Source organism: Cnephaeus nilssonii, assembly GCF_951640355.1.
Source record: "Cnephaeus nilssonii genome assembly, chromosome: 4".
NCBI lineage: Eukaryota > Metazoa > Chordata > Mammalia > Chiroptera > Vespertilionidae > Cnephaeus > Cnephaeus nilssonii.
In genome coordinates this window covers 78,849,569-78,872,615 of record NC_137075.1, presented here as the reverse complement: position 1 = coordinate 78,872,615, position 23,047 = coordinate 78,849,569, and the positions used below count along the sequence as shown (strand labels likewise).

General features: G+C 42.5%; 1 protein-coding gene across 2 annotated transcripts in view; it reads right to left on the bottom strand.

The window, feature by feature from the left end:
• Positions 1 to 6,732: 6,732 nt before the first annotated feature.
• RHOJ (ras homolog family member J) overlaps positions 6,733 to 23,047 on the bottom strand; it is an 80,774-nt gene continuing 64,459 nt past the window's right edge. The window contains exons 3-5 of one of the 2 annotated variants that reach the window (XM_079767987.1): positions 21,022 to 21,186; positions 19,458 to 19,553; positions 6,733 to 9,361 (exon numbers count right to left, since the gene is read on the bottom strand). In XM_079767987.1, coding sequence (XP_079624113.1) covers positions 9,218 to 9,361; positions 19,458 to 19,553; positions 21,022 to 21,186 — 405 coding nt within the window. In that variant the 3' untranslated portion in view covers positions 6,733 to 9,217. Of the gene's footprint in view, positions 9,362 to 11,377; positions 19,554 to 21,021; positions 21,187 to 23,047 lie in introns of those variants that run through there. The other variant, XM_079767986.1, reaches the window with a different exon arrangement.

Sequence of the window (23,047 nt, the reverse complement as noted above, 5' to 3'; positions counted from 1 at the left end):
TGTTGGTCACGCAGATTCCTGAGGTGTCTACAACACGGTGAGGTGGAGCTTCAAAGGAAGGTGAGCTAAGCTTCGAGGCGCTTTTAAACCTCCAACTTCCATCTCCTCTTGGAATCTGCATATTGAAATGAAAATATTTTGGGGGACCAATGTTACTGCGTGGAATTAAGACATCCAGCCTTTTAAAATATGTGGGAAATGTTTTCAAGTTGAAGATTTTGCTCAGCTTTTGGCTCCTGCTTGCGCAAGCTCAGAAGCTAGTGCTGAAACATCTCCCCCTTGAAACATAAGTACCAGGTAATGAGAACCGAGTCCAGCTGAAATCGGCTGCAGATTCCAGCATTAACAAATCCCGAGCCAACTTCAGGACACAGCCAGAGGAACTACTGTAGCACCTGTTCACTCATGCCAACCTCCGGGAGCTGCAGCCAGGTGGAGGGACAGAAGCCAGTGGGTCCTCTTCTTTAGCACTTAATTCTTTCTTTCTTTTTAAAAATATATTTTAAAAATTTATTTCAGAAAGGAAGGGAGAGGGAGAGAGAGAGGGAGAGAGAGAGAAACATCAATGATGAGAGAGAATCATTGATGGGCTGCCTCCTGCATGCCCCTATGTGGGATCGAGTCTACAACCGGGGCATGTGCCCTTGACCGGAATGGAACCTGGAACCCTTCAGTCTGTAGACCAACACTCTATCCACTGAGCCAAACCAGCTCGGGCAGCACTTAATTATTTCAATGTGCTTCATTCAGTAGAAACATTTTTTATTCAAATGAAGAGAGGCTGTCAGATATCTTGGACTGGGATTTCATGTTATTGTCATAGTAAAGGGACAGTGAATCAAACATTTAAAAATTACAGGTGAATAGATTCTTGAAGGGAGAATGATTATTGAGGCCAGTTCTCTTGCCTTATTCATTGCTCTTGAAGGAGATAAAATAGACTTCACTGTATGGCCTGGGGAAGGAAGTGGATGTGTGGGTGTGCGGGGCTGTGGCAGGCAGCAGGAGGGCAGGCCGTCCCCGGTGTGAGACGCTTTGGGCAGCTCGCACCAGTGGTTATGAGCAAGAAATCAGGGGTGCATCTGCAATAGTGAACATAATCCTTGGTAAGTCTCTGTTTTTGGATTTGATTAAACCCTTCCAAGAACGCCAGCCACGTTGGGTAGCCAAGCTGCTCCCAGATGTAAACACTTTCCCGGTTTAAAAGCCTTTCAGGGTAACAGCATCGTGAAGACAAGTGGGTTCCCGCAGCCTAGAGCGGGAAGGCAGACCTGTAGCAGGGCCAAGGGAAGCGGCTGCAGGGAGCAGAAGCGGGTCCCGGGCAGAGGAGGTGACACCGTGTGGACGGGCTGTGCTCAGTGACATCAGGCGCTTATTCTGCCATTTCCAGGTGCAGAGGGGGTGGCAACCCTCGTGCTCTTCCTTCATTTGTTTGAAGGGAGGCATGATTTGCCTTCAGAACTTCTCCGGCAACAGTGGAACCTGAATTAGACGGTAGGGTTCAGTGTGTATGTGTGTGTGCGCGCACAGTGTGTACTTTCTTAAAGGGCTCTTGCACACAAGGTGGGATGTGGGCGGGAGAACAAAGCTGGTTCCCTGTGACGGTGAGTAAAAACCTGCTGAATAGGTGACTACAACTCTGGTCGGCGCTCGGGGCCTGCAAACAGAAAGAACTCTGGGGAACTCCCTGCTTAGGGGGCGAGCTGTTTGCAGTCAATCCTTATTCTGGCATCTAGAGTGCTGTGTCTTAATGACGTTTCACCAGAAACTTTATGCCTCAGAAATGTGCTTTATCTCCATTTTCTAACTTCCTGTGATATGAATCTCTCTTACTTCTTCATGGAAAACCATTCTAGGGAGCATTAAAAAAAAAAAAAATCTCCTTTATAAACACCAGAGAGGGTTTCAGAACAGCAGTCCTTCAGAGGTAGCAGAGTTAGCAGATCTTTCTCTTTTGATTCCAAAATATGCCTTTTCCTTTTCTGCAGCTGGGCAGCACATGAGGAAAAAAAGAGAGGGCGTCCAAAAACCTTTTTATCCATCCAGTAAATGAACACCTCAAATATTAGCTTAAGGAATACCCAGAAGGGAGCATCTGAGAGGCAAGCGAAGCTGATGGTTTCTTCAGCAGGTAGTGATGTGTCTGGATGTAAAGGCTGGTGATAAACTTGGCTGTCTCATAAATCAGCATTCTCAAATATTACTGTGCACATGAATCACCCAGGGTCTTAGTAAAATGCAGATTTGGGCCCGGCCGGCGTGGCTCAGTGGTTGAGCGTCGACCTATGAACCAGGAGGTCAGGGCACATGCCCAGGCTGCAGGGTTGATCGCCAGTGTGGGGCGTGCCTCCAGGAGGCAGCCAATCAATGATTCTTTCTCATCATTGATGTTTCTTCTTCTCCCTCTCCCTCTCCAAAATTAAAAAAAAAATTAAAAATAATAAAATAAAATGCAGATTTGGATTCATTAAGTCTGGAGTGGGCCTGAGGTTATATAGTCCTAACTAGCTCCCAGGAAATGCTCACGCGGTTGGTTCCTGGACTACACTTTGAGTAGCAAAGGACTAGACAATATTCCCATTTTTACAGAGGCCTGGGGAAGGCAGTTTCCTTGACTGGTTGCTGTAGACACCCTCAGACTACCCAGAAATGAAAATAGGAGAAAAGACTAATGGCTTAAAAGTCAGAATATGGCACAAAACAAATTGCAAGGTTAAAGAGAACATGAAATAATATTCCATTCATTATGATAAGTAGACATAGAAAAGTCATTACGTAAGAAGAAGATGGCAAGAAAGCCAACCATGAGCAGGTCAGCCATCCTTCCCTTGTCAGATCGTTTCCTCTGTGGAGATTACATGGGGAGAAACAGGGGCTGTTTCAACTGGGATAAAATTCTGCTGAGATGTCCTTACACAGCAATTGCTGTTTACTCAGAACAAAAAACAATTTGAGCCAGGCGAGGAGAAGAACGTAGAATTTTGGACCTTCTGGCCCAGGGCTCCTCTAGGGAGAAAAAATATCCAATTCCTTAAAAATAATTTATTCAAAAAGTGGTAGTGGGTGATACTTTTAGGTGTGTATGTACAAAGCTGCCACAAACATACCACCTTGCCATGAAAGAGTTTTTATTATTTCTCCAAAGAATTAACATGAACTCAAAAGACTGACTTGTGCAGGGCCCCTGGGAGGCGAAGTGGGCTATGGTGGCTTCTGGGCAGGAGTCAGTTCTGGGCCTTGGGGACCCTCTCCTCAGATTGCCCCAGACATCATATTCCTAAAACAGGGATCAGAACCTGTTCACCAATCAAGATAACTGCATCTACTGGAAGGCTTGGAGGATGTGGCTGAAAATGCAACAAAATGACTTCAGCTAGAGAGTATCCTGAAGTTTCTGAGTCACCACAGAACCCAGAACAAAATGCAATTACCAGGGTAGAACATGTTTTAAACACACACACACAATGACTCTGGATTGTGATGTAATATTCCCTCAGGGGGAAAAAGTAGATTGTGACCAAGATTAATCATGCATCCCTTACTCTCATTTCCTGTAGTGGAAGTGGAAAGCCAAGAACTGTTGTTGAACTTGCATCCCACAGATTCAGAGATGAGCCACACCCTCCTTGACGCACTCCTGCCCTAACCCAGAGAGCTCTCTGGGGAGCAGGGCCTAGCCTCTGCTGCCTGGAGTGCCTCTGGGTAGAGTTTGGTGCTTTACTCTCCTTTCTGATCTTTGTTGGCCATGGAAGCACCATCAGTTGTTGCTTTGTCTCGTTTTTTTTGTACTCCATTATTGCTGCTGTGCATTTTACATGCAATGTTTCCACTCAGATATGTTTCACTAAAGATGATTTAAACATCATTCTTACAAAGAACTGTCTTTACAGATATCCCAAAGTCATCCATTTCAGGTTTCGAGTCATGTCCATTCCCAAGGAAACTTTCAAAATGCTTTATTTATTCATCTTTCTCGACGCGTTTCCCTTGACTGCCTGTTCTGTGTTAGCAGAGAAAGTGTGAGGGTTATGACTTGCCCTTGCTGTTAAAGAGCCCCCTGCCCCCCAAAAAACCCAAAGAGCATTGTCCAGCATTTTGTCCATTTTTAAGGCATTGTGGGGTGGGGTTATCGAGAATTATCACACAATTTACCCTGTTGGCTGACTCTGGTTAGATACCGGGAAATATGGAACGCTCTTCCCATTGACAGCTCTCCCTTCTTCCCTATGCCTCTAGAGGCCAGGCAGACACGTGCAGTTCTCTGGGAGAATTGTCAGGTATGTGTTTGCGCCTTGTGTGTGGTTTTACTTTTCTCTCCATTCTCTAAACATTTCCTTTAAAAAAGTACTTAACTTCCTTTGTAAGAAACTCAGTTTCCCCGACCTTCTCTTTTCTGTAGAGAGCGCCTGGGAAGGCACATGGGCATTCTTCCTTAATGATTGCCAGCTGAACCCAAGGCGACAGGCAAAGCTGCGTCTTGGTTACACATCTTACCAAAAAGGCAGATGTGTTCTCAGCATTGACTCTTATCTTTGCCCAGGTGTCGGGGAGTGGGTTTTGATATGTAAATCCAGTCAAACACCAGGAATGAATAGGACTTGGGCCTACTCAAGAATGCAAATAATCTCCTTTGTCTTGACTTTTGGTGAAACTTCCTGGTATTTGGGGGTATAAAATAAACACGCTGCATCAGCTCTGGGTCACTGTCTCTCCATCAGAAGAGGGCATCGGTTCACCTCGTCCCAGCTTTTTCCTTCTATCTCTGTGTCTCTTTCTTTCTTTTATTTCTCAGTCCCCAGCCCCTCTACTTGAAGAACCTGATCATCTCTCTTTCCGTGTTGGACGCGGAAAAGAGAGACCCCGCCATACTTTCCCTCTGTGTTCCTAATGGTCCTTGAAATGAAAATACTTAGTTGAGTTTCCTGATTTGTACTTGTCAGCCTACACAATGGCTCTCAAGAGAACACCTGGTGACCTGTGGCATTCTCTGTTGAGAGAAAATGCACATTTTGCATTCTGGTGTCTAAACATAGGGGTAGATTTAAAATCAAAGACATACATGGTTAGATAATCATCTCCAGTATGGTATCAAACCCTCCTTCAAAGCAAAACCTCAATCTCTAATCTTCCATCACTTTGGTGTCATGGATGAGTTTGCCTTTAGGAATGCAATACTGCATTGTTAAAGGCTTACCTCAAATCAAATATTTCTTCTTGAAGACCTTCCACTTTGCGAGATCATTGCTCACAAGAACTTAATGCTCTAAATAACGACATTTTTTGGGCTTCAAATTCTGGGTTTCAATTTTTAAATTTTCTCCTTAAATTGTGAGCATGGTAGTGATTTATTCTTTACTACTGTTTAAGTTGTATTTCCTTCTTGGTGGTTCTGTGAAAATAGTGTGTGGTTATATCCACTTCATCTGGCATTTACAGACGAAGATCTTCCAAATGGTTCTTTGTATATCATGATCAGACATATTGTTATCAAAGTCTCATAGCTAAAACTCCATTCTTGTCATATGTGTATGACTTATTTTTTGATTCCTCAGTTTAGTGCTTCCTGGTTTCGGGTTGCTGTAGTTATTACAGTTATTGAGTAACTGTTCGTTGAGTATAATTTTTCTTGGCAGAAATCAGCCCAGATTTCTTCCTGTGACATAGCTTTGACTTGTGTCTTAGTACTTTTGTGTTTCTAAAATAGTTCAAATAGTCCATTAATTCTACCAAACAACCAATCATCTGATTGAAAAAAAATATCTGTCAAACTAGTTATTTGAACCATTAGAGTTGGATTACATTACTGTATACTGTGCAATTAAATTAGAATTATATTACATTGTATACTGTGGATTCCAGGCATATCATATGTTGATCAAATTCTTGTCCCTAGGTTTGATGGATTACCTTTGTATAGTGACCTAAGTCATGCGTTTGAAATGTGGCTGGGATCTATAGGAAAAACAAATGCATTCCAGTAATATACCTACAAACATCCAACTTACTATCTGTGATAATGATATAGTATGGAGTTGAAGAACACTGGGTGGGAAGTAGAAAAGCTGAGATCTGTCCCAGCTCTGTTACACAATGTCTTCTTTAACCCCTCTAGGCTTAAGTTTCCTCACCTGTACAACGAGGGGATTGGACTATAGTTTCTGAGGCCTCATCTAGCTCTGAAAAGTTAACATCTACCAGCAAATGGAGATGGGTTGTCCCTTCTTGACTTTGGAAAATGGTGTAGAACATGAAAGGACACTTCTTCAGGTTTCTATGCCTCTTCGTATCGTTGGTTTTAGGATATAACTGGATTCAATCTTCTGGCAGAAAATACTTTTTCATGAGATGAACTACATCTTGCCATGAAACGGGATAAATGGGTAATTGGTGTAATGATACTAACTCATTTAGGTTGCTTTGTTCTTCACGATTTTATTCAATCATTAGCTCATAAGACCTCTAGGAGCCTATGTCCCACCCACACCTAACAGTCCCTCCAGGTTCTGCTTCTGGGAGAGAGCGAGTGTGATCTCCCCGCTGTGGCCGAGGTAATCCCTGTGGCCCATGAGGGAGGGGATGGCCTGGGAACCATTTGCCTGTCAAGTGTACACATCTGGGCAATTCTCCTTGGCTGCGCAAACATACTGCTCTCAATTTTTCATTCATATCAGTGAAAGGTGAGGAGAGGCCCTCTCATAAGATATAACTATGCAATAATAGAACAAAACTGGCTAATGGCACTTCATTTATTACAGGGCTAAATGCTCATTATTGTTTGTAAAGGATGAATTTATAACCTCAGCAGAGTTAAGTTTATACACGATTGATTTCTTACAAAGGTAGAAAAGTCCTTGCGTTCTGGTCAAGCTTTGACTTACAAAACTTTCGTTTTCTTTTAGGTTGGGGTGTGTGTGTATTTAAGAGAATGTTGAGCAACTAGATGGGGGAGAAGGGATATAGAATGTGAAATGTGGAAGAAGGGAAAACACATTTCAGAAATTGTAAAAAACACACACAAAACCCAAAACACTGAGGGGGGGGGGGGTCATGGGAGGTCTTAACAGAAAAGACCCACACCATAAGCTCCTGTGTTTATGTGCTTCCTGCAGGGTCTAGAAAGACTGGATTTTCCTAACGGAAGGAGTGTGAATCTGGAAATTTTCTTAAACTAAAAGTGGTGTAATTTCATGCTGCAAAGAGGCACTTGGTTTATGCAATTGAAATAAAAAATAAAGTGCCTACCTGGGTGTTTCTAGGGTAATTGTAGGCAAATGAGACTAATTAGAAGCCTTTGCAGTCTGTAATTAAAAGCTAGGAAGTAACGAACTCAGTGATAAAAGATCCCTGGATGTTTGGGATAGTCATACAGAAAGAACACTAATCCTTTTTGGGGGTTTTTACTTCCCCAAGGCCAAAGTCCCTGTTCTATGGACACATTATTTTGAAAAGCAGAGCTTGGTCCTCACAGATCTAGCCCCTAAATACACATTTGGGACCATGAGTGTAGGAAATAGGGAGAGGCAATATTTTAGTACCAGTTATACTTGGAAAATGACATTTAAATAGAATGGGAGCTTACAAGGGGCAAGCTGAGAAGTACAATTGTCCTCCCTTATCTGTGAGGTACATATTGCAAGACCCCGAGTGGATACCTGAAACCAAATCCTATATATACGTTATGTTTTTTTCCTTATACTAGTACACACATACCTTTTCTCACTTAAAGGAGGCACTTTACAGCTTCTCTTTGGCATATCCAAACTGCCAACGTCATTACTCTTGCGCTTTGGGGCCATCATTAAGTAAAATAAGGATCACTTGAACACAAACACTGCTCTATCATGGCAGTGGATCTGATAACTGAGATGGGTACTAAGTGACCAAGGGCAGGTAGCATATACTGTGTGGATACGCTGGACAAAGGGATGATCCATGTTCTGAGTGGGACCGAGTGGATGGTTCGAGATTTTATCACACTACTCAAAACAGCATGAAAATTTAAACTTATGAATTGTTTGTTTCTGGAATTTTCCATTTAATATTTTCAGATGGCAGTTAACCATGGTAACTGAAATGGCAGAAAGGGAAACCACAGATTTTTGGGGGGGGGGGGGCGGTGAGGGAGAACTGTACTTTCAGTTGAAGCAATAGGAAAAATTAAGGTCCTTTGCTTAACTTTCGGGGACTTTTAAACACATACTTTTTCACGCCCCATGGCCAGACCCTTCGTTTAGATCTGGTTATTATTGGGAATGGGAGAAAGTGTGAAAGCAAAGGAGGTAAAGGGAATGCAATGGGGAAGGGAGGGAGCAGGAAAGTCCACTTTGCTGAATAAAGAATATTTCATACGGTAAGTCTGCCATATTCTCCCCTCAATCACTTTGATTGAAAAGCAAAAACACTACTTTTAAAAACACAGTTCATTCCTAATTTGCCATGACATTATATAACAGAGAAAATAAGGCTACCTATCAACATAAGCATTTCCAGGGTGAATCTTTGGCAAAAATGTAACCGGCAACAATTCATTCAACCAGGTTCCAAAATCATGGCCCTGAAGTTTCCCAAAGTTTTCACTCACAAAGGTTTTTCTTGTATCTTCTTACAGTCAGGCATTCAGAGGTCCAAGTTGGTTCTAATAGCTTTGGTAGAAACAGGCTGAAGAATGAAATGAATACAAAATACTTTGTCTTTAGGCTAATTTGGTACGGATTTGTAAGGCCCGAGTACACTGGCAAATTAGTAAATTTCTTAACATAATACCAACGACTGTAAGCCACACAGGTAGAACAGCTGATGCAGTGAAAGAGGTCAGTACTGCATTCCCATGTTTTGTAAAAGACATTTGAGTAAGGCCACCGGGACAGGAACCGAGTGTCTCTTTGGGTTTTCCCGCGAAGATTTCCCATCAGCTGCACGTTCGCGGGAGGGGGAGATGCAAGACAGTCTTGGACGTGGCGTCCACGCGGTCGGCAGCGGCGGCGCGGGCTGCACCGGCTCCGCATTCTCTCCGGTGCGCAGGGCGGGCGCTGTGGCTGGCGGGGCGGGGGGACGCGGCAGTGGGCTGGCTAGTGGCTGTGCGTGGAGGGCGCAGGGCGCAGAAGCCCGCGGTGCAGGGACTTCCTCTCGGTCCGCCCTCCTCAGGGGCTTGAGCTTGGTCGTAGAGGCTGGCTGCCCTTCTGGCCCTTAAATGGGGTGGGGGGTGGGTCGCACCACCTCAGATAATCGAACAGCAGCCGTGACACCCGGAGCAGCGTTTCTTTTTCTTGGGGTGGAAAATGGTGAAGATGGCTTCGTCGAACACCGCCTTGAGACCTTTCTGAGTCAGGGCCGAGCATTCCAAGTAGCACTGCGCTCCGATCTTAAACACACAGAGAGAGAAAGGCGTGAGAGGAGGAACAGAAAGCCACCGTGGGGTCAGCCCTCTGCCCGGCCAAGGGCTGCTGCAGCTGGTTCCTCAAACAGCCTGGGCGGTGGTTTGGATGTTTGTTTGTTTGTTAATCCTCACCCAGGGATATGTTTCCATCGATTTTTGGAGAGAGTGGGAGGGGGAGAGACAGAGAGAAACATCTACGTGGGAGAGACACACCACATTGATTGGTTGCCTCCCGCACACACCCCAAGTAGGCCCGGGAATTAAGCCTGCAACCCAGATACATGCCCTTGAACATGCCCTTGATGGAATCGAACCCTGGACCTTTCAGTCCGCCCGTAGGGCAACGCTCTATCCACTGAGCAAAACGAGCTAGGGCATATTGTTTTGTTTTCTTTTGCATTTCACTTTGCCTCTGCTATCCTGATTTTTTGTATGTTTATTTTTTACTTTCTACCATTAATAATACATGGTTATGAATCACTTTTGGTAAGCAATACATTCTGAAAGTCATCCATAACCATTTATTCCTTATTTAAAATTATGAAAATAGAGGATTGTATTATGGTCTCAATATATTTTGTGAACAACAGGTATGAGCATCCTCTCATTTGTACCCAGAATGTATAAATTTGGTACAAGTGAAATATATTTATCACCTTCTGTACATGGTAAGGCCAAGTGCCAACTTGATTGATAAAACATGAGAAGAGAGTGGGTATATGGTTTTACAGGTCATTCTTGAATACAATGCACTTCTGATAGGGTATCTCTCTGCAAGGTAATATCCAATTGATATTATTATTATTCAGTTTTAAGATAATTTAAAAGGCATATTTTTAAGCAGTTAAAAAGCCCAAAGCATGAAAAAATAAAAATCATAAAACGCACTTATTGACAGAGCCAACCTCCTTGTCAGTAGATAGTCTATGCATATTTAAAGATAAAATAGTTTGTGCTTGCTTAGAGCTTTATTTCAAAGCTTTTAATGATTTCATACTATGGTATACTTGATAATCACAAAATCCCTATGAGAAATATAAAAACTCAGGCCAGAATTATAGATTGTCATTAGAAAAACTGTAGGGCAAAGCAGACCATGTTTTGCAGTCAACTTCATGAGATAATTCACGAGAGGGCGACCCGGAGTTTTAAGTTCTCACAACCTCAGTATGAGCCAACAGTTTGATGAGGGCCTTTTAATATTAAGGACATATAGAGAAATGCTTCTATTATATGCTTCACATTACAAGAACAACTGAAGAATTAAAGCAGGTTTAGAAGAGGGTGGCTGAATGGCGAGCTCCTAGAAACCGGAGCAGATAAATGACTCAACCAGGGTAGCAAGACCACGTGTCTATTAGGGCCAGTAGCTTATGCCAATGATAAAGCAGGGCTGGTGCCAGACGATAGGGAGTGGTGGGGATTGTGGCGGGCTGTGAAGTGCACACCACCTCTAGAGTTGGCGGTATTACTCAGCTTAGGGCAATGTTGCCATGCAGGAATGTGGGTTCACTGTTGCCCAGCTTTGTATTTTTCAAGAGGAGTTGGACATTTGGATTTTTAGTTAATGTTTACCAATTTTCAAAATGCTCTGTGGGCCAAGCAAAACACTGATGTGGGATGTCTTTGGCAGCAGCCAGCCAGTTGGTAATGTGTGGACCACAGAAATTTATGGCTTCGCTTAGAACAGAGTGGGAACAGCTCCAGAAGGCAACATGAATTGTTTAAGGACACCCAAATAGAAAGCGAAAGAACTAGACCCAGAATCTGGGTCTCTTTTCTGTGTGCTCTCTGCCTTGTTCCAGGACAGAAACTGTGACCCTTATCACTCAGCCAGAAGCTGGTCAAGTAGACAATCAAAGAAGTGAGGTTGTGCACTCACTCGAAAGCCCACAGATATAAAACTAAGCATGAAGTAAAATGGTTCTGATTGGGTTCAGATATTATGCACTTTTTTTCTTTTTGGTGTGTGTGTGTGTGTGTGTGTGTGTGTGTGTGTGTGTGTGTGTGTGTGTAAAGAATGGTTACCGTCTGAGCCAAAGGAGAAGACCCAAAGAAAAGACATTGGATCTTGAAGATCGATTTTATGGCTTTCATTTGACCATGGCTTGACCTTTGAGTTAGAACATAACTTTTGTTTTCTTAATAATGAAAAACAGTTTCAAGAGAGGGATAAAAGGTAGAGAAAATTTTCTTAACAAGGCCATGAAATGTCACTTGTCACATTTTGGGGTTGTGTCCAGTGCTCGATATAAACACCTGCGAAAAGCACACCACCCTGGTGAACGGTCAACCGAAGGACTGCTCGAAGTGTGCTGGCTCTTGTCAGTCATCCTGAAGGAATGCCCAGAGAGTGCCGGGGGCCCTTCTCTCTGGAATACCTCCCCACGAATGATCACGAGCCTCAGCAGACTCTGGAAATTGCAGGGGAGCTGGGCTGAGCTCGGCTCACACATGGGGTTCTGGGCTGTCTGGTCCTACAAGATGGGCCAGGGCACTCTCTCCTTGTCCTCCCCCCCCACCCCCACCCCGGTGCTGCTGCGTGTGTCACAGTTTGCCTTTTGATGGTGCAGGAGGAGCCCAAACTTGTCTTTCCCGATTCAGACATTTCTGAAGATAATGAAATAGCAGATCGGGGAATTACTGTGTCACTGGCTTACTGTAACAGTATTTTGTACTCATAGACCCTGGAAGAGTAGCAAGCAGATTATGGGTGTGATTTGGGAACTGTGTGTGAGAAACAGAACCCAGTTAGGAGGTGAGTCCTATTAACCGCGTATCAAGTGCTCTGAGGGTCAGAGGGAAGAATGCATCCTGGTGCAGGGAAAAGGCACAGCCATGTTATAGGGATTGCTAACAAACAAACACACAAACACCCCCACCCCCAACGAAAACAAAAGCACACCATTTGCACCCTCCAAGATGTGAAATGGAATACTGATACTGTCTCAAGGAAATATTGCTTTTCTTTTCAAAAAATATTTTTATTGATTTTCAGAAAGAAAGGAAGAGAGAGGGAGAAAGAGAAATATGGATGTGAGAACGAAACACCTGTCAGCTGCCTCCTGCATGACCCCTATTTGTGATGGAGCCCACAACCTGGGCATGTGCCCTGACTGGGAATCGAACCAGCAACCTTTTGGTGCACAGGACGATGCCCAACTAACGAGTCACACTGGTCAGGGCAAATATTGCTTCTCTACAGCAGCTACGGCCTCTGCTTCTTGGAGCAAAGTGACCTACAGAGACACATATTTAGAACCAACCTATAAGAGCTCAGGATTTGCAGACCCTTGTTGAGATACACATGCTAGCAATCTGGAACATGCCTCACCAAGAGGATTTCTTTTCAAGAAAATAAAAGAGATTTAGGAATGTAAACTGAGCGAAAACTTTTCTAATAATTTTATAATAGCTAAGATGCATTGTCTCAAAGCTGGGACATTTATCAGAGGTGTGCAGAACTTAAAGTATCTGGTAAGAAGAAATGGAAAACAAATAAACAAACCCGAAATGACTAATCAAGAGGAAGAAAATTTAGTCCTCCTTCCAGGCTGTCCTTGCTGAGGTGCGACAGGGTACAGAATAAGGGTGTGACTGGAAGGAAAAGAGGCAAAGAGGTTTTCCTAGCTGTAGACATGTCTGAGAGGGCACACAGATCCAACAACAACTATAGTTTGCTGGGCCAGACCTTGTGTTAAATTAGCTAATTTAATCGTCCACAAGAACCTTATGAAGTAAATCTATCACCATCCTCATTTGCAGCTCAGAAAACTGATGCCCAGAGAGGTTAGGGAACCTCCGTCAGGCCTCAAAACTGAGATAATGATGGAGGTTTGAATTTGTTTGTCTCCAGAGCCAGAGTCTTAACCACGGCTGTGTCTAGCCAACGTAAAGATGTGGCTGAAAGAGCACAAGTAATGAACAAACAGAGAAGGAAAGGAAAAGTAAGGCGTTTCCTATAAAAGGAGAGGAGAGGTTAGCGGAATGAACAGAGTAAGCTGGAACCTAAAGAAATGGCTAATGGCAGGGAGGCTCTTTATTTAAGAATTAGAAATGATACACAGCGAGGGCAACTTGAGAGCCAAGAAACGGAAAAAGAACCGAATGGCTGTGTGAGAAAATCCATCTCCACAAATCTAACTGCTGAAAGAGGAAAAGCGTTTGTAAGCTCAGTGAATCTGCTATTGATTTTTTTAAGACTATAGAGAAGAGATTGCCAACTCCAGGGTGGATACTGTGAGTGCATTGCTTGAGTGTAGGTAATATGCAGTGGTAGGGATTGTGGCAAACTGAAGACTCACATCTTGTCTAAAACACGGTTTAAAACTTGTAGTTGATCTGGAAATGCTGGCTACTTTGGACAGACCTGATTTTTTTTAGAAGCCAGAAATGTGTATATTTATGTAAAGTTTTCAGATTGTTCAACGTTGGCCACTAAGTCACATTAAAAATATCTGTGTGGACCGATCAAAAGATTTATAGGTGAAATTTGGCCCATCACTTGCCAATGTGCTCCTTAGGCTTTAAAGGATGCTTTTGCATGTACTGGTCCCCCTATTTGAAAATTTTCTCCTCAGTCTCCTATCTTTGTCCACCTGACACATATCCTTATCCTTTAAACCTGGCTCAGATACCGACTGCTCCAAAATTTTTTCTCTGAATTCTTCTCCCCTGAATGTATCTGTTGCTCCCTTTTCTCCGGTACATGAGTTGTATTTATTCGGTTGCATGCTTTTGTTTGTCTGTCTCTCTGCTCTTCTAGCCTATGGGCCTTTTGAGGGCAGGGGCTATCTCTCTCATCTCTGTAACGCACACCTCAGCGATGAAGTGACAGGCTTCAATGACAACAGGGGAAAGAGGACATGGTTGGTATACAAAACCAACCACGGAGGGTAGCAGTGACTTTTACCATCAGGGGGAGAGTAGTAAAGCCTACAGTTGATGATCATGGCTGAACATTGATTACAGGATTTTTGCAGCAATTTTGTTGCTTTAACCACGCACCCTTCCTCTATAATAGGCACCGGCGGTGCCTATTATAAACCCAGCAAGAAACAGTGCTGAAACAAAGAGTGAGAACAACAATATATAGGCACAAGGTGAAGAAAATGGCAGGAGAGGGGAAAAGAGGCCAAAGACAGAAAAAGGAAAAGTGGTAAGTGTTTTAGTAAGAAATACCTTAGGACGACTGAGCTTAGAAAATCATGTTTAGGTTATATCAGGCAGAATTGGGAAAAAGATGCACAGAGAATTATAATCTTAGAGCTAAAGTGTGGCAAAGCCCCTGGTACATATTGGGTATTCAGTCAATTATTGTTGAATATATCTAGCAATGTGGGCATACACAAATGAGCAAAGAATGGGAAAAGTAGGCTGAAGATGAAAAAATGCAACGATGAAAAGAAGAGGGAGGATCAAACAAGTACAGGGATAACAATGAATATTTATTATAAATTGATAGAAAGTACTTATGTAAACGTGATTGACTTTGAAGTGTAAAAAATTAGAAATATATTATATGATGCAAAGATGTCCTTTAAAAATAAAATGCTATTGAGAGCAAAAAGAGATGGTAGATGAAAAATGCTTTGGAAAGTGAAAAATACTAAAAAAAGGAATTGGATATGAAAAATCTCAACTTGCAAAGTGTTTAGGTATGGGGAGAATATGCACATTAAAATATGGGCCTTAAGTCTGGCTGGTGTGGCTCAGTGGTTAAGCATTGACCCAGGAATCAAGAGATTGTGGTTTGATTCCTGGTCATGGCACATGCCCGGGTTGCAGGCTCAATAATTGAAAGGGGGCATGCAGGTGGTAGCCAATTGATGATGTTTCTCTCATTAATGTTTCTATCTCTCTATCCCTCTCCCTTACTCTCTCTAAAAAAAAAAAATCAATAAAAACATATTTTAAAAAAATATGGGCCTTCAGCATATAAAAAGAAGCACTGAATCTAAGGATTTCTTTTCAGATTAGGGGAGGGGACAAAGAAACGTTATGGTTAAAGCCCATTTTCATATCTCAACTCTGCCACCTTCTAGTGGTGTGACTTTAACTACTCTGAGTCCCAGTTTTCTCTAGGAAAGTGGAGATAATAATATACACGCCTCAAGGGGTTGCTGTGAGGATTAATGAAGACAAGGCATGTAAAGTGTTGGCACCAGGCCTAGCACACTGCGCACACTCCGTAAATGCCAGATGTTATTATAAACTGCTTGACAGGAAAGTGAGGGAGCAGAGAAACTTAAAGCATCTCTATAATTACATGAATTGTGATGAAACCAGTTAAGCTCTTGTTTGGTTTTCTTCTAAATTGGATCTTGTAAGCTAAACATGATTCTCTCTGTATCTGGTAGCAGATTTGTATGGAACCACAAAATACCCCAAAGAGCCAAAGCAATTCTGAGAAAAAAGAACGAAGCTGGAGGTATCACACTACCTGACTCCAAATTATATTGCAGAGCTACGATAATTAAATAGCATGGTATTGTCAGAAAAACAGACACACAGACCAATGGAACAGAATTGAGAGCTCAGAAATAAAACCACACATATAGGAGCAAATAATTTTTGACAAAGGAGCCTAAAACACACAAAGGAGAAAAGAAAGTCTCTTCAATAAAAGGTGCTGGGAAAATTGGAAAGCCAAATACAAAAGAAAGAAACTATTACAGTTTGTCCCCAGGTACAAAAATTAATTCAAAATGGAACAAAGACCTAAATATAAGACCTGAAACAATAAATTACATAGAAGAAAACATAGGTACTAAACTTTGGACCTTGGTCATAGAGAACATTTTATGAATTTGACCCCAAAGATGGGGAAGAATAGACTATATTAATCTAAAACGCTTCTGCAAAAGAAACCACCAGTAAAACAAAAAGACAACCAACTGAATCAGAGAGGATATTTGCAAACAACAGCTTTGACAAGGGGTTAATATCCAAAATATATAAAGAACTCATACAACTCAACACCAAACAAACAATCCAATTTTAAAAAAATGGGCAGAGGATATGAATAGACACTTCTCCCAAGAAGACATACAAATGGCCAACAGACATATTAAAAGGTGTTCAACTTCACTAGCTGTTAGGGAAATGCAAATCAAAACTATAATGAGAACCACCTCACACCTGCTAGAATGGCCATTATCAACATGATAGGTAATAACAAGTGTTGGAGAGGTTGTGGAGAAAAAGGAACCCTCACTCACTGGTGGTGGGAATGTAGACTGGTACAACACTATGGAAAACAGTATGGCAGTTCCTAAAAAAATTAAGAATAGAGTTACCATATGACCAGCAATCCTGCTTCTGGGTATCTAACAAAAAAACCTCAAAAACAGTTATTTGCAAAGATATATGCATCCCTATGTCAACTGCAACATTATTCATGGTGGCCAAGACATGGAGAAAACCAAAGTGTTCTTTGACAGAGGATTAGATAAAGAAGATGTGGTATCTATAATAATAAAAGCATAATACGCTAATTAGGCCGGACATCCTTCTGGACGACCTTCCGGACAAAGCCGGGGCTTCAAGGGAAGCCCAGGTACTGGGTGCCAGAGGGAAGCCGGTGCTGGCGGCCAGGGGAAGGAAGGCCTACTCTTGCACAAATTTGGTGCATCGGGCCTCTAGTATATACATAACGGAGTACTACTCAGCCATAAGAAAAGATGGAATTCTGCCATTTGTGACAACATGGATAGACCTTGAGAATATTATGCTAAGTGAAACGTCAGACAGAAAAAGCTAAGAACCATATGATTTCACTCATTGTGGGATATGAAACTCATACACACACACAAGAGTATGGTGGTTACCAGGGGGAAGGGGGTGGAGGGTAGTAAAGGGTAAAAGGGGCCAATATATAAAAGGAAAAAGAAGCCCCAAACCTAAGGGTTTGTTTTCAGATTAGAGGAGGGGGCAGAGGTACTTAGTGGTGGTTAAAGCCCACTTTCAGATCTCAGCCCTGCCACCTTCTAGTGGTGTGGCTTTAACTACTCTGAGTCCCAGTTTTCTCTAGGAAAGTGGAGATAATAATATACACACGTCAGGGGGTTGCTGTGAGGATTAATGAAGACAAGGCATGTAAAGCGTTGGCACCAGGCCTAGCACACTGCGCACACTCCGTCATGCCAGAGGTTATTATAAACTGCTTGACAGGAAAGTGAGGGAGCAGAGAAACTTAGAGCATCTCTATAATTACATGAATTGTGATGAAACAAGTTAAACTCTTGCTTGATTTTCTTCTAAATTGGATTTTGTAAGCTAAACAGGATTCTCTCTATATCTGAGAGCAGTTGCTAGGAGAAGCTGGCAAAAGGCAATAAAGTGGTGAACTCAGCCATTGTTCCTAAAATAAGTATGAAATGCGATGGGAGGCTCTGGAACGACTTCTTTTCAGAGGAAAAAAAAACAACTTCCCAAATGAGAAGTCAGGCTAGGATGCTGATGATGGCGGGAGACAGGCCTAAAGCAAGGGATACAGAAACTGCGCTCCTGGAAAAAAACCCCGCTGGTGCTGAGCCTCGGGGACCTTGTTGTGAAAAATGTGTAGCTGGGAATCACATACAACTATTTGTGGAGGTATATATTCATGCACCTTCGTAAGATTGTTTAAGCTTAATGTTTGAGGAAAAAGTAGGAGAACCTATAGACATATCTACCCATTTCACAGGAGGAAAAATAAATGGTTGGAGGAGACAGTTTACACAACGGTCAGGTGCGCAGGTGAGACGTCCGCAGAGCTGGAATAGAATTGTTGATGTTATCATCAGCTGTGTCAATCAAACATGTTTGTCTTCCCAAGACTCTGTTTCCTCATCTGTAAGATGGGACAAACCCTATCTACTTGGAAGAGTTATCCTGAGGCTGAAATGAGACAGCTTGTGAAGTGCAGAGTATACTAAGAACGGCGAGAAAGGCTCACACGGGCAGTTCTGACATTACCATCCACAGAAGTAGGAAGCATTCAGTCTCTCAAGTATTTGTGAGATATTCTCATGTATCACACCCATAAAAACATATTGTTATTGAACTGATTTCTGCTCAAGTGTATCGTGATTAGTTTTGGTACCTACAAGAAAGTTTTAGTAAGAGGAATGCATGTGCTTTTGTTAATGAAGCATTTGTAGTTAATTCATTCTTCATCAGTTTAAAAGGGTGACTCCTAACTCTGCTTGGGGCATGCATTTGGCGGGGTTAGTTTCTTCAGAAAATAAAAGAAATTTCTGAAAACGCTGGCCTGGGTTGATGGATTTGTGGCAAAATTAACGAAGGGTGGATTCAGGTTATGAAAAATGATTTATAATCCTTTTGCCTATTTTAGTGTCTGTTTTTGCACACATCTCAGTGGTAATCGGGAGACAAAGATTTGGTGTCTGGCAAATACTTTTTAAAGTATCTCTCCCCCCCCCCCCCCCCCGCTCCCCGCCCCACTCCCCACATCACTATTCATGTTAAGAGTGAAGAAAGGTCTGAGAAAACAATCCAGCTGTGAGCGAATTGCTATTATCTGCAGCTTGGATTCTCCAACTAGGTACCTTTTGGTCTCTTTCACTCCACTAGATGCTGTTTGTGACACCAGCCAGCCTCTCTAAGTGGCTGTGCATTATGTGGTGAGAAAAACTGAACACACATCACCCTGCCAGATGCTTTACCTAAGTTTCTCCCAAGAAAACCACAAAATGCCTTTTACGGGGTCATTTAAATGAGTTACACTGATAATAAGCAGTGAGATTTACAAATACATATCTAATGACTCTCTTTATTCATACTAAATACGGCAAATGGATATTCTAGAGGTTGCTAAATCACAGGCTAAGTGCCTCAGCTGTTTGAAATTCACCAAGTTTCTTCCCTTAATGAAAAACAGATAAGGCCGGCTGACAAGAATGCCCACCAAACGGTCCCTTCTGGCCTGGCTGGAACAGAGCGGGAGAAGAAGAAGCCGAGAGGAGGTTCTGAACACAGTGCACTTTAAGAGCAAAAGCCTACGAAGCGCATGCCTTCCAAAGCGTACAGCAAACCCTTCTCGGCGTACATTTAAAACGAAATTCAAACCTGACCCTACCGCCTTTGCAAGCTTCACGCCGTGCTCGTAAGTGAGAGGCTTCTCTTTCATATACAGCAAACGGGCCAAGGTTTTGGGGTCATCCCGGAGATCAATCTGGCAAAAAACACACACACGTGATAAACTCCTTCTTCTCAGGCATGACCAGGGATTTTAAACTGCGACATCGTAGATCTCTCTCCTCCCCCCCCGTGACATCTATGAAGTTGACACATTTTCTTTAAGGAAGCACACACACATGCCCATATTAGGCCTAACCATTACAGCGACTTCCTTGTCAATGTACACACCAGGCTTTCCTTGTCCTCTCCCCTTCAAAGCAGTTACCCGGGGGCTGAGGACTTTCTCCAAGGATTCAAAGGCTGTCTCAGGTGCTTTTGAAATTTTCTATTTATTTCCAGAGCATTCTGATAGGGCATACAAGATAACGGATTGGTCTCATTACCTTACAATGATGCTTAGTTGATCCCACACTATATTATTCATTTTTAATAGTTTATTTCCTGGCAAAAGAGATATACATTGGCTTTTTTAAACCAAATCTCCCCCCTCACAGGGATGAGGGTTTGCCCACTGGGAGGATATTCTAACAAATACACTGCAGGGTTTTGAAGGAAAGTCCTAAGGAGAAATTTCCAAAGGGTCTGTTTGCTCAAGGAATAAGCATTCATCTTTTCAAAGGCAGAACGACTCAGAAAGTAGCATGTATGTTTGGTTAGGTTTTATAGTTTAATTAAATATTTTAGTTGCTATAAAATCTCACTGAGTATGAGGACCCATGCATACATGAATGGGTGTGAATGTGGCCCATGCCCTTCAGCATTTTCCCTTTCTGTGTCTTGGGGCTAGTACTTTGGGTTTAGCACAAAGAACAAAATCTATTTAAAACTATAAAAATTGGAACAACATTTAACACCTTTGTGCAATTACTGTTGGAATTCTAAGCAGCGGAACTTCATTCGCTTTCAAAACACTTTAAAGGCGTCCACAGTCGCAGTTAAGTTGATCTGGAATATCTGCCTTCACTTTGTCCTAAGATCTGGAAGACCCAGGGGCTTGCAGCTAAGAGGGAAGAGTGAATCTGTTTGCAGGAGTGTCACCAAGGCATTCCTGTCGTAATATGGCCATTCTGATTGCTGGGGTTACTTTGCTATTCACACCTATTTTGTGACTTTCAAACAATCATGGAACTTAGATACAAAAAATATCAGCTGGTAAGTGTAATTGACATCCCCTCTTCATTCTTCTGGCTCAGGGCAGGAGAAGGGTGCCAATTTCAAAAATTACTTGGTTATTTAAGAATAAAAAGCCAAGTAATTCATTTTTAAAGGTCACTTTAAAACGTCCTGTTTCGAATTAAATAGCTCTATTCTTTTCAACTATGGCTAAATAATTATGCAGACCGTAAGAACGGCTGGGCTGTTCGTAGGATTGATCTCGCCTGAGATCCTCTTCTATAGTGTTTGGTAGAAAAAGGATGTTCAAGAGATCCCCAAAGGGCCTTCCCTTTTTTGCCACCTCCCACCCGCCCCACCCGCCCTGCCATCGCCGCCCGTTATTTAACCTGGGTCCCGATGAGGACGTAAGGCACATGAGGCATGCAGTCCTTCAGCTCCGGGACCCATTCCTCTTGGACATTGTGGTAAGAGGCAGGATTGACGACCGAGAAGCAGATCAAAAACACATCCGTGTTGGGGTAGGAGAGAGGCCTCAGCTGGTTGTAGTCCTCCTGTGGGAAGAGCAGAGAGGTGGTACAGCCTGGTGAGGCGGGTCCCGTTTGGTGCCGTGGGATCCTGACGCAGGCAAGATTCCACAGACCCCGTTCCTTCCCCTGCCCCGGAATCCGGTGCTTCCTTATGTTACTAGAAATAAAGGAGCCATCAGTTAGGAAACACCTTTTTGTTGTGTATGGAGATGATAAATTGCTCCCTTTTAAGATGAACTTTAAAAAAATATTTTTAACAGCTTAAGTGAGATAATTTACATACCATAAAGTTCAGCCATTTAATGCGCATACTTCAATAAGGATTATTGCAATTCTGTCACATTGGAACGGTGTTGTACTGAATACGTTTTTATAAATTAGCGGGCCGTTGGCCAAGGCACAGAAATTCTTTCCTTATACGCTTTTTAAAAGTTGCATTTAAATTTAACTTAGAAAAGCTAACTAAAATGCAAAACAAAGAGTTGAAGAATTATGTTGTGTGAAGGTTTAGAGCTCAGAATTTGGGCCCTGACCGGTTTGGCTCAGTGGATAGAGCGTTGGTCTGCAGACTGAAGGGTCCCAGGTTCGATTCTGGTCAAGGGCATGTACCTTGGTTGCGGGCACATGCCCAGTGGGGAGTGTGCAGGAGGCAGCTGATTGATGTTTCTAACTCCCCCTCTCCCTTCCTCTCTGTAAAAAATCAATCAATTATAAATAAAAAAAAGAGCTCAGAATTTGGGATTTGTTTCTAAGTCTACCTACCACCATAGGGTGGCCTTATAAATAAAATGCCAGTTTAGTTGTTTTCTCCCCAGAGACTTTTCCAACCAGAATATGCTCTGGCAAGAGGCCCACATGCTAAGAATGCTCCTTCCCAGGCCACAACCTACAACTGTTGATGACACCACCTGCCCTTTTCACTTATTCCTCACACCCGGGGAGTTATAAACGGAGCAGGACCTTGTGGATTTTGTCCTCATGCCCCACTTGTACTCTGTTCATGGCAAATATTCCATAAATGCTGTTGACTGATTAGATGACACTGGTCTTCAGTGACCTGCAAATGAACACATGGCTTTTCCATGGGTCACTTACTGCTATAGAATCACCTGGGGAGTTTTAAGATCATCTTGATGCCCTGTTAGCCAACTACCTGCCCTTACCCACTCTCCTACTCTGGTGCCAATTAAATCAGAATATCTGGCTTGCATATCTGGGCATTTGGACTTCCTTGGTCTGGAGTTGAGAACAGTTAATTACATCATCATTATCATCATCTTCACCATCAAATATATATATATATATATATATATATATATATATATATATATATATATCAAGGACTCATTCTTTTTATTTTTTTTTCCAATTTTTTTATTAAGGTATTATATGTGTACATATCTTACCATTGCCCCCCCACCCCACCCCCCCACCCCCCGCTCAAGGACTCATTCTTAAGGGCCAGGCATTGTTTCAAGCACTTACAATGCATTATCCTGTTGAATCATCACCACTGGAAAGATGGTACCATCAATGTCCACATTTCATAGAAGAGGAAGTTAAGGTTAAGAGAAGTTCAGCAATTGACAAATGTCACAGAACTATTAAATATCAGGATGGGCTATTTAGCCTGAATCCAACTCTAGCTCTTAATCGTGACCACACTATTTGCTTCAGAATTTTAAGTGGCAGATTAAACATTTTCTTGAAAATTCGGTTACCCAGGAATCTTAATATAGACTCATGCCTTACCCAGGGGGCTAAGAAACTTAAGAGACCACAGGGTATATAGTATAGTCATCTATTTCATGGCCTGCATCTATTAGAAAAATACCACCAGATGGCAGCAAACACTGTATATTTAAAACCTCAAAGCCAAAAAACA